The sequence below is a fragment of the Populus euphratica genome, unplaced genomic scaffold (genome assembly GCF_000495115.2).
Source record: "Populus euphratica unplaced genomic scaffold, PopEup_1.0 scaffold1.1, whole genome shotgun sequence".
Classification (NCBI taxonomy): Eukaryota; Viridiplantae; Streptophyta; class Magnoliopsida; order Malpighiales; family Salicaceae; genus Populus; species Populus euphratica.
The window spans coordinates 5,332,082-5,343,652 of NW_011499845.1; the positions used below are offsets into that span (position 1 = coordinate 5,332,082).

Consider the following 11,571-nt stretch of genomic DNA (forward strand, 5'->3'; position numbering starts at 1 on the left):
AGAACCCCGACAAATCCAGGCCTTCATACTTAACAATCGAAGCATTTCTCTAACATCAACTCTCACCTCTCAAGCACACCCACATATTACAACGATTATTTCCATTTCCCGATTGAAAATACCTCTTAGCTAAGAAAATTTTAAATGCAAGTTGGAGTGACCAAAATGGGCAATTTATCAATGCATAAAAAATTGTGAATCTCAAAATATCATTCCTATTAACTTCAAATCCTATATTTTCCAAACCATGCTTGACCTTCGAGCTGAAAGCATTTTAGGCATAAATAGCTTACCGGTAAATGTCATTAGCAATTCTAATGTTCCTTCCAATAAAACATCGAAATACAAGCAAATTCCAAATTTTCTTTGCGCCTTATTTTTATAGTTCAACAACTCATCATTAAAAGCAATACCAATCAGTTCAGGATAAAACAACATCAAAAGAACCTCGCTCAACCAGTTGAAAGATAACTGTCAGTAGCATTTCTACCAAACACTGGTAGGATGATTACAAGGAATAAATTGTCTGAACACCACCACCTACTGGCAAGACCTTTTTTTAGGTCAATAAAAGCAAGTCTTAATCATAGCAAGTTAAGCAAGGCCATAAAAGCTAAAGGAGGTAATATTGTTCAATTTCCACTTGTACCTAAGAATCGCTGAACCAAAGAATTGAATAATTAACAAAACTCCACAGCGCCATTGAGCTCACGTGAATAAGTGTGCATTGAATGAAAGGAGACGTCAATGGAATCAGAAGACTCATAAATTAAAAACTGAGACATAAGTAGTATAGATCACATTGATCACACCCCTCTGTGTTTTACATGCAACAAAAAATGGCCAAAAATGGCAATTGATATAATTCAAATAAAAAAAGGATTACCGCCACATTTTCCAGGACCATCTACCAAACTATTGAAAAAAAAACAGAAAACACTTTCAGGGAAAATCCCAGATTACTCGATAGCCAAATAATTGGTCTACAAGAAATTTTCAACAAACAGAAACGAATTTTGATGTGTATCATGAAATAACACTGCATAAACCGAAACATGGTGCCTGATAGAAGAATAATTGCTGTGATGATACTATCACATATAATTTCATAACACTGAACCAAAACAGCACTCAAACAAACTGATATCAAAAGCATCATAGAACATACATCCACACACCTCCTGCATACATAATGTTCCCAAGACAAGGCAAGAAAACCTTTTTCCACTCCAGCCATCCCCACCTCCGAACCAAAAAAAAAAAAAGAATAGAAAAGAAAGGGGATAACAACTAACAGGTTTTGGATCACATGATCGCTAGAACAAGTTTGTTAAAATCTAAACCTGCTCGGTCTTTTCTCTTTGCGATGTCATCCTTTTCTAACCTATGGAAAAGAACTTCTGAATTCAAAAGCATTCCATTTTCGGCAACTAATAAAAAGGCAAGCCAAAACTAGGACACGTTAGCAAAACAGTGGAAGATTTTCAAACCTCATTTTTCCTTAGATTATATCATTTTACCTTCCACTGCATTCCAAAAAATATATATAGAACTCACAGTAATTGCCAGTTAAGTCAAACACAATTCAAAAGCAGTGTGAGAAGCAATAAACTACACACACAAATGGATTAGCATATCATTTTAAGAGCCAAAATAGGAAGTCAGCAATGGTAAAAGATGAAGAGAAATGAAGAGATGCGAAATCAAACTTAATTCAAATCTAAAACCATGTAGAAGGTTGCTTACTAATTCTTTTTGTCCCCTCCTGTTTTACTAGTCTAATAAAATGACTCGACAACGCCCTCTTATCTTCTGATTTTGAGTTTGAGTTTGAACTTGGAATTATTCCTTAAATCACCCAATGCTACATGTAGAAAGCAGAAAACAAATGCTACTTTCAACCCTCAAAAGAAGCAGCAAGAACTAAATCTAACATACAAATGTCCAACAAGAACATTCAGAACCAACATGCCCAACCAAAACGAGCACCACAAAACTCGGTGCCAACCCATTATAAATAATTCTAATATAGGCTAATCAATCTTTTTTCAAACAGTGATTTGACAGGGAACAATCAAATTGCAATTGAAGCACAATAATCATCAATCCAGCATTTGGATAATTACACTCGTGAATTCAGCAAATCATCAATGAAACCAATTTGACAGTGGAATGGAGAGAACAACTTCGCATTAACATTTTTGCAGGGAAATCATACAACACAAGCACTAACTATGCAACTTATAAAAATTAAAGAAAAATGAAATCCCAGTATTCTGGAAAAAATACAATGAGGGAAAAAGCTGATTTACTTTGCATAACAACAAACATTTGTGAAAATAATCTCAAAAGAAATCACATTTCCTGTTCACCAACAAATTTAGTTTCATTATGAAAGCTCCTGTAGAGTAATTATCAGGGGATGTGGAAGAACAAGTTCTTCATTTCGAATTTACACCAAATCTGTTAAAATATAGCATATCTGTATGTCAAGTTATTTTCTCTTCTTAGCTATGTTTTGTTTCTCCAACGACCTATATGCATAAAAGTGCAGTAAACTAGTTGTACTTAGAAGGAATTTTCCTTCACTCAAAACAAAAGTTTCAGATCCAAACATATAAACCACAAGCAATTTCTTTACATTAGGGTCTAAATCAAATCAGAAAAATAAGAAATAACTCGAACCATAAGGCTAATTACAGGTTGCACTGAATGAAGCATGGCAATATTTGCATTCAATTCACATGGACAGACAGATATGATAAGAAGTGTATATCTTTCTAATACTTCTGTCAAAAACCACCAGCCTATATAGCAGCTGACATCAAACCAGAAATGCATGTCGCGCACACCTTTTTTTATCAGGATAGTTACACTAAATATAGAGAATATTTACTTTAACAAGCTTGGCCCCATACATGTCCCTCAACTTTGCCTTGAATGGAAAACCAAGCCTGGCGCAAAAAATTAAACACAATGAACCCCTCTAGTTCCATCTTGTGCATTTTTAGTCCCACTGTACATAACTATCAATAACAGACCCTGATGTTTTAATAGAACAATCCAAGTTGCCTTTTATTAAATCATATTTTGTGTCCTGTCATTCCACTTGCCAGAATACAATGACTGGGAATTATCAGAGAACAATTTTAATTCACCAAAAAGTTCATATGAAAGGACTCTCATTTCTCTGTATAATTGAAAAGGAAACAGAAATTATTTAATGTGATTGAAACACAGGGAAGAATAGCAGCATCATCCTTTTTGTTATCAACAATATTCAAATCCATGTTTTTATCTCTTTATCATATCTTCTCTTTTCCCCTTCTTCCCTGTCTATCCCTTCTACACCCAAACCTAGAACAGTGCTTGCACCCATATCCAACTGGGAAACTGACAGTGGCAAATACAGAGCTCAGGTTGTTAAGGTCAGCTATCATGTGGGTAGAAGGGAAGCCTTGGAACTTGGAATACCATAGGATCTTTCGTGCACAATTCTTACAAGATTAAAGATCAATATACTTTAAGGCTGGTAGTTTGTGCAAAACTTCTCCAAACAACCTCCTTACTTCACCACATGACCAAACACAGAACACTCTTGCTTGTCATTTATATTGTTGTAATAGTAAATATTGAAACATGATGCTAGAGTAGGCTATGAAAGACTATTAATTCAACTTAATCCAATCCATAGCAAGCAGTCAAGGTCGAGGCATAATGAGAAAAATATTCAGGTCCAATGCCACATAAGTTTGACCGATGCTTTAACAAATCATCCCAAACAACAAATTTGACCAGATACTAACTCATGGGTTCCAGTGATCACCCAAATCCAAGACACAAGGGTTTCAAACAAATGAATTCAGGATTAACACATATCATATCTTTGAAAAATGTTCATTGAGCTTAATTAAAAGTATAATTTAATATTTGTTAGGGCAGAACGTATGAGCAAGTTCAACTAGATTTTATACTTCAAACATGTTTCTATATCTTATCCAGATGCAATTTTGACTCAAGCTTATGCTTCACAATAGTATTTTGTCACATCCTGTGTTTTGTATCCAAGCTATAGATAAAGCTTTTGTATGAGGAACACTGACTACATGTGGAAGGCAATGCATGGTTCTTATGAAGTATCTGTAACAAACTATGGCAAAATCAGATACCAAAATTCAAGAAAACCTAAAATTAAACATTTCATGTTATTAAAAAGTACACAAAGCTCAAAATAACCAGTTAGTTTTCAGACACTTACCGGAGCTTCAAATGGATGGCACAATGCCCTGGAAAAAAGAAAGGAAACAATATTGATACATTAGCATTTCCAATGGAAATACAACACCTTCCCAGTAAGCCTATTTAAGGAGAGAAATGCCAAATCTAAAACCTGAATTACTTACTAAAATGCACTATCACTTCAAGTTTGTAGCAGCAAATCTCAGGAGCAAGTGCCTCCAGAATGACAGGCCATGGATCAGATGCATGCACTATGTTAGTGCATATAGATAGTAAAGGTAAACAAAATAATAACTACAACCATTGATAATGACCACATAAAAAATATAAACATTGACTGCTCAAGCAGTCCTGAAATGTCTGAAACACAAATGCACATTGCAAAACAAAAAAGGGTGCCAGATGTAGCAACACTGAAATGCAAGAACCGTATTAAACAGCAGACGTGTTCTTTGAAAGCACCATCAAGATCCAAACAAACAGAAGAGACACAAAAAAACTATCATAAAAAGAAATATATGCAACCCTAGGAATTCTAGTTCAAGCTCATGACAGGAAAAGAAGAGTAACATTTCCAGCACTTTCGACGGGTTATTAAATGAGCTCCTAATAAACAAACCAAGGTACCTTCTCCTGGGTGCCTTTTAAGCATCTAAGCACTGGAAGGATGCCTCAAACCAGGGGAAGATTATCCTGGATGAAAAATTTAATTAGACACTCAAGGACCAGAATAATCAAATAAAAGGGTAAGAGAAAATATAGACTGCAAATATTAAAGTAACATAATTGCAGCACTTAGAATGACAAACGTTTTGATATTCAGCACTATATACAACTATATGAGTAGAAAATACAGGTTAAAACAGCAGAAAACGAGATTCTTCCTGCCTGCTCCAGCAATGGGTCTCAAAGAACATATACAATTACTAACTCGTGGGTTCCAGAATACTTCTTTCCTTATTATGTATCCCACAAATCCAATTGCAGCAACCATGTCCAAAGTACAAAAAAAAAAAAATTGTAGCAGAGAAATAAGTGCAAATTTGATGAAATTTCACAATGGCCCAATTAAAAATGATTACAAGAGGAGAAAAAACGCCTTTGGCAAGTTGTCTTACAATAGAACCAGTACATTCCACTGAATGAACCGCCTGTAAAGAGTACTGCTGACCACATATCACCAGTTTTGACTTCAGCCATGCGAAAAACTGCCCAAAGCTCAGAGGCCAGAAGACAGAATATAAAGATAATGTGCAATGATTAGATATCTGAATGGGTTAGGTCATAATGTACAAATTCTAGTGCAACAGCATGTCTGGAGTCAGAAAAGCAGCAACATGGTTCACTTGCCCGTGATGAATGGGTGAGCTAGTGCTTGATAAACAGTCATCCTCTTCTCAGGATCCAACACAAAGATTTTTTCAAGAAGATCTTTAAAGTTTGCTAGCATCTTTGGATCCTCACCAGGAGAGCCAGAAATAATAGAGCCAACATCCTTCGCCTTTATGTTCACAATAACCTTTTTCATAATCTGCAGAAAAAGAAAAAAATCAAATCAATCAATTTGAAATTGGACCACCACAAGGTACAAATATTACAAACAAGTCTGTGAATGGGACCTACGCATACAAAATACCTTTTTAGTAACAGGATCTTCCTCTGTAGCATGAAAATTCAAATCATTATCAAAATGCTGGTCAACAAATGCACCCTGCATGTAGAAGTCAAATCAGATAAAGAAGGAGAGGCAAATTCAGGAACAGAGTTGCAAACCACCATGGAGAACCATCAACAATGATTATCGGGTGGGGTGCAGGTGATTTTACCTTCTTAAGCATCTTCTTTGGGAAAGGGCCCTTCAATTCCATGTGAAGTCGTAGCATGTCATTGTTTGTAGAACCTGGAAAAAGTACTTTTCCAGAATAAAGTTCATACAAGCAGCAACCAACAGACCACATATCCATCGGATGATCATACGGCAAACCAAGAACTGCAACAGAAGTGCATAATTACTTTTTCCCTATTTGGAAACAATTTTACTGTTATAAATATTATGAAATATCAGCTTCTTTTTTCTGGAAAAAGTGTGTCAATATCAATTTGTCTTTCTGGAGAAAGCGTGTCAGTAATAATTTATTTAACAAGAGTACCCAAAATAGTTGTTCAACAATGGAACTTACTTATTTCAGGAGCACGATAAAACCGGCTTACAAGGTATGGTGTAATTTCATTTTTACCAGAAAACATCGCATTACCAAAATCACAAAGCTTCAGCACATTTTTTGCCTCATTTACCTGTGGGAAAAGAGAGGAGGAAAAGGTGAATTAAATAGCAGGTAATCAATGGATAATTAACTAAACTAACATAACATAATTATGGCACTGAAACTTACAAGCATATTATCAGGCTTTATATCACTGTGAAGAACACCACAGTTTCTTAGATGCTTCAGAGCAATAAAAAGCTGCTTCGCATATGCTCTAACAGCAGTTAGTTTAAGGCCAATATCCCGACCAAACTTTTTTAAGACCTCACGCAGGTTCATGTGAAGAGATTCAAAAACTAAACAAAGATGATTTCTATACTTGAAACTTGAAAGAAAACGAACACAATGACGCTTGTTTTCTGGATCTTGACCTGCTAATTTCTTCAATATTGAAACCTCTGTATCACCAGCCTTACGCCTGCACCACAGATGTAGAATCAGCGGCCAATAAAATAAGTTGACAAAAAGAACAAGGATAAGAAAAGAGAGCACAATATTATTAAAAAAATGAATACTAACATTGTTTCATTGTTGCGTATAATTTTTATAGCCACTTCTTCAGGTTCATCAATGCCAGCCTTCAGATCCTTCGCACGAACTACTGTAGAAAAGACACCTTTTCCATGAGCAGCAACAATCTCATATCGACCATCAAGTACTTCTCCAAATCGGTGGCCTACATACCAAAATAATAATATAAAAAATCAGAATAGCTATTTGAAGAGCAAAAACAACATATTGATCTACCACGTTCACAAATTTTCAAGATCAATACATGCTTGCGACAAATTGAAGACAAGCTTATACTTCCTATCATTGCCTCTGAAATTATGTAAAGTGAAGTCTCATCCTCCAGAACAAGAACGCATGTTCTTGGGGGGAAAGGAAAATAAACACTTTCAAAATGGATTAATAAAATAGCTTTCACCATGAAGAGTCAAGTTCAAAAACATCCATATATTAAAAAAAAAAAAACATGTTTCTATAATAGGTCTTATATTCAAAAGGCAAAAGAAGTACGTCTTAGGCAGTGCTCAAGATAAAAACTAGGGGGAAAGGAAAACAGAAATGACAATGGAGGAGATTATCACATCTCAGAATACTTACTATAATATCCTACAGGATCATCCCAGTTGTCATGAAGACCACTCCTCACAATTGGCAAACCCTCTCCTTTACCCTGCAACACATTCAAAGCGCAAATCCTTAGCATAATTGCTCATGAATAGTTTAAAGCACAGCATTATGCAGCTAACAAGTATGACAACACAAAAGACAGATAAACAAGATGCACAAAACTGTAGATCTTACCGTTTTACGAACTCCAACAGGAGTCTCTCCAAAAATATCATCACAATATTTTTCATCTCCTTTACCCTGCAACACATTCAAAGCACAAATTGTTAGCATAATTGCTCGTGATCATTTTAAAGAACTGCATTACACGTCTATCAGAGAAAGTTTGACAACACAAATGACAGATAAACAAGATGCACAAACTGATGATCTTACTGATTTACAAACTCCAACAGGAGTCTCTCCAAAAATATCATCACGTAATTTTTCATCTGATCTCTCACTCTGCGCATAATAGTAACCAAAAAAAAACATTAGCAAAGCGAATCAATGGTGAACTCCATTGTGGATTCAGTAGAAAATGTGAATACAGCTCCCACCTATATGATTATTAAGCTTGACTAACCAAGTAGAAACATATGACATTAGGGAACAAATGGACAGACCTTTGGCGAGCCCTCTCCAAGCCCTGCAGTTCCTGAAGTCCTCTTGGAAGCTTGTATTCCATTTTGTAATGGTGATTTCCCCACAGAAAATGATGTCTCGATAACATAAACATCAGCACCATCGGTCCTACCATCAAGAGTTTCTGGAGCAACATTGTCAGCAGCTGCTGATTGGCCAGAACCTTCTATAGGCTCCTTGTCTGCTCCACACAAAACAATCTTCTTGTGAGAAGAAATTAGCATGAGCAACACATAATAATACAGAGAAAACAGATAAAAATAGTTGGTGTAAACATCCATCAGTACCTAACCCTGCTCAATATCTATTGTATGAATCAACAATGGGAGCAGATTTTGCTTTTAGGATTTTCAACTAACACAGGAATCATCCATCCACCATTCCAACTTGTGAGATGGCAGCAAAATGCCTAAATGTAACTCAAACTAAGAACTTAAGCATTTGGCAACAAAAACAAGACTTTTCTAGCCCTTGGATGAGTATTAACACACCATATAAAACAACATTCTTCTTGTTTATGTTGTTAAAATTGCAGGTACTAATGGAACTTGGACATCAAATAAAACAGCAATTCCGAATCATGTTTCTTGAAAACAGCATGAAACTTAAATAAGCAAGTTGTCAAATATAAATGAGACTCGTCAGGCAAGCATGTACAACTTGAAAATCATGTTCATCTATGACACAACAAACCAAACAGTTGGATGTTGATCCTGAGCTTAAGAGTAAATATCACAGTACAGTGTAAAAGTGAAGCTGTAGGAATGGAAAAGTACTTTTGCCTGCATCTTCTGATCCAGACTCTTTCAGCTGCTGCAACTGCTGATTTCTATATTTTTCAAGAATGGCGTCTCTTCGCTTTCTACTCTCCTCCTTTATTTTATCAAGATTGTCCTCTTCCTGTTCAGCTAATTTCAGTGCAATCCTTTCTTCAAAATCATCTTGATCATCGTCATCTCTGAAGGAAAATATAAAACATAAAGTTGGGTCAAAAAGGTGCTCTGCGGATATAAATTTTCTTGAAGTAAAAAAGCTGTTTTCAATTAAAATAAGCGTTTCAATTTTATCAATAAAGAATACCTGTTTAGATTGTCTCTTCCCTGTCCTAACAAATTACTGTTGGAATTATAAAATTTGTCTGAATTGCTCTTAATAACTCTAGATTTCTCCCTATCCCTGTCATTTCTTCTCTCCCTTTCCCATTCTTTTCCACTGTCATGGTCCCTAGCTCTATCCCTTTCTCTGTACCTATCTCTACCATTCTCCCTTTCTCTCTCCTTATCTCTATCTCTGTTGCTAGCCCTTTGCATATTTTTGTGTTTGGTCATATCTGTTTCCATCCGTTTTTTTCTATCTATCTCCTCCACCCTGTCCCTACTCCTCTCCTGTCCTTTCTCCCTCCTCCTTTCCCCATCTAGCTCCCTATCCTGTTCCTTCTCCCTTCTCCAATCGCTTTCCTTGCTCCTCTCATTTTCCATCTCCCTTCTCCTATCCCTGTCAACCTCTCTCTCCCTGCTTCTCTCTTGTTCCTTCTCTCTTCTCCGTTCCCTCTCCCTCTCCCTGCTCCTCTCTCTGTCCTGTGCATCCTTATTGTGATGCCATTCTTCTCCATCAAAGGACTTGCTGTAACTAACACTCCATTCCCTATCCACATTTCTCACTGAATCTCCAATGTTGTGCCGCAAATTCCTGCTGTATCTAGACATTCTTTCATCATAAGAGTCATTGTCAATCCTGCCATGGTGTCTTTTTCTTCTCAAAAGAGCCTCATCTTCGATTACACTACGGGAACGAGATCTCTCCCTAACTATATCTCGTGACATTGATCTACTTCTAGCATGAATCTCATCATGATACTTATCATGTGATGGTGAGCATGCCCTCTTATGCTTGTCCTCGCTGCTTTCAGATGATGGTGACTGCTTCCAATCCCTTAATTTGCTATCATCACCCTCAGTTGGGTCAATATCCCGGTTATTCTTTCGTTTGCTTCCTTTTGAAGGGTATCTAGATTCCCCGTGCCTCTTCTTGTCATCTGTATGGTTTTTGTGACCCAAACTACCTTTGATAAGATCCTCTGAGTCAATTTTAGAAACTAACTCATCTTGAAGCTCAGCCTTAGAATCTCTTTGAAAGCTGACATCATTGTCAAACTTATCAACTGCTAGTTGATTACTCACGAAACCATTGTCTTTCTTGTCAAATCCCTGCTATAAAATATATAAGAAAAATAAGTGACAAACTTTGAAACATGACAAACAGTGTGGATGATTATCAAAGGAAGAAATACGTGTGAGTACGCAGGGGAAAAAAACAGAAATATTCAGAATAACAGCTTCTTACGAATGAATATAAAGCCATCAGTTCTCCATTGAAAGGCCTAGAGGAAACGTCTTTCTTTTTGCAATTCACACATGTTCGTGTTTGTAGGTGCAAGCAGGTTCTTACACAGGTGTGTGGAACATACTCGATAAAACTCTCACCAGCCAAAAATTCATCACATGTTCCAAAAATCAAAAAAGCATCCGTTTGGCCGCTTAGGGAAGTTGGTAACCAAAGGAGAAAATCATAGAGAAAACATTTCCATTCAGACACTCAGATTCTCAAACTAAAAATCACCTTTCACGGTACTCTTTTAAAGGATAGTCCCAAGAGTAAGCAATTTATGAGATTTTGTTGCTCTGAAAAGCAGTATACAAAAAGAATTGAGATTCAAGATTCTACGTTTTATTAAATTTCTCAGCGACCAAACAAGAAGCAAAACAAGGCAAAAAAAAGTAACAGTTTGCGTTAAAAAAAGGGATAAAAGAGGGCAAACAGAACACACCAGATTTTGAGAATCAGTTCTTTCCTCACGTAATTCATTGGCCTTGATGTCGAGACCACCGAAACCTTCCTCCTCGAGAATTTCCCCTTCCTCTACGTCATCGTTATCAGCTCTATTACTATGCGCAACTGGAACCGGAGGAGGAAGGGTAGGAGGAGCGATTTCTTCACCACCTTGCTTGGTATCCCCTCCATGCTTCTTGCTACGATGGCGGTGATGTCGGTGGTGATGGTGACGATGTTTCTGGCGCTTCGAGGACTTCTCCACCTCGTCATCGGAGGAAGATCCTCGGTGCTTGCGACGTGAGGCATCGGAGTCACTCGCCATTGTTTGGTAATAGTGACGGGGAAGCAAATCTAGGGTTAAGGATTTTTTTTTATATTAGGGATTTTTCTCTCTCTAAGATGGAAAGAGGGTGATTTTGGAAATACAGTGAATTGATTACGTAAGTAATTTGAAGGTGAGGAGAGGTCGTCG

General features: G+C 36.7%; 1 protein-coding gene across 8 annotated transcripts; it reads right to left on the reverse strand.

Moving 5' to 3' along the window:
- Window positions 1-305: 305 nt before the first annotated feature.
- Window positions 306-11,571, reverse strand: LOC105123866 (serine/threonine-protein kinase prpf4B-like). Of its 8 annotated transcripts, XR_841963.1 has the most exons (18): window positions 11,095-11,571; window positions 9,348-10,477; window positions 9,044-9,225; window positions 8,249-8,448; window positions 8,019-8,087; window positions 7,818-7,883; window positions 7,614-7,686; window positions 7,026-7,182; window positions 6,633-6,924; window positions 6,420-6,534; window positions 6,066-6,229; window positions 5,876-5,950; window positions 5,590-5,770; window positions 5,358-5,447; window positions 4,867-4,932; window positions 4,404-4,455; window positions 1,965-4,286; window positions 306-1,898 (listed from the first exon to the last, which is right to left on the reverse strand). XR_841963.1 is itself a non-coding variant. In XM_011023662.1 (15 exons), the coding sequence occupies exons 1-15, from the start codon at window positions 11,130-11,132 to the stop codon at window positions 5,308-5,310; spliced, it is 3,072 nt and encodes a 1,023-aa protein (XP_011021964.1). In that variant the 5' UTR covers window positions 11,133-11,216; the 3' UTR covers window positions 5,041-5,307. The 8 variants fall into 8 exon arrangements, 5 of the variants coding, with proteins under 5 accessions (XP_011021964.1, XP_011021955.1, XP_011021941.1 ...); XR_841962.1 differs by having other exon boundaries at window positions 306-4,286; XR_841964.1 differs by having other exon boundaries at window positions 306-4,286; window positions 5,358-5,770; window positions 11,095-11,569.

Excerpts from the sequence above, each read along its gene's own strand:
- LOC105123866 (XM_011023631.1), bottom strand. The coding sequence starts at position 11,421 with ATGGCGAGTGACTCCGATGCCTCACGTCGCAAGCACCGAGGATCTTCC. Across the intron at positions 10,478-11,094 it reads GAACTGATTCTCAAAATCTG|CAGGGATTTGACAAGAAAGA; the intron begins GTGTGTTCTGTT and ends TATATTTTATAG. Across the intron at positions 9,226-9,347 it reads GGAAGAGACAATCTAAACAG|AGATGACGATGATCAAGATG; the intron begins GTATTCTTTATT and ends ATTTTCCTTCAG.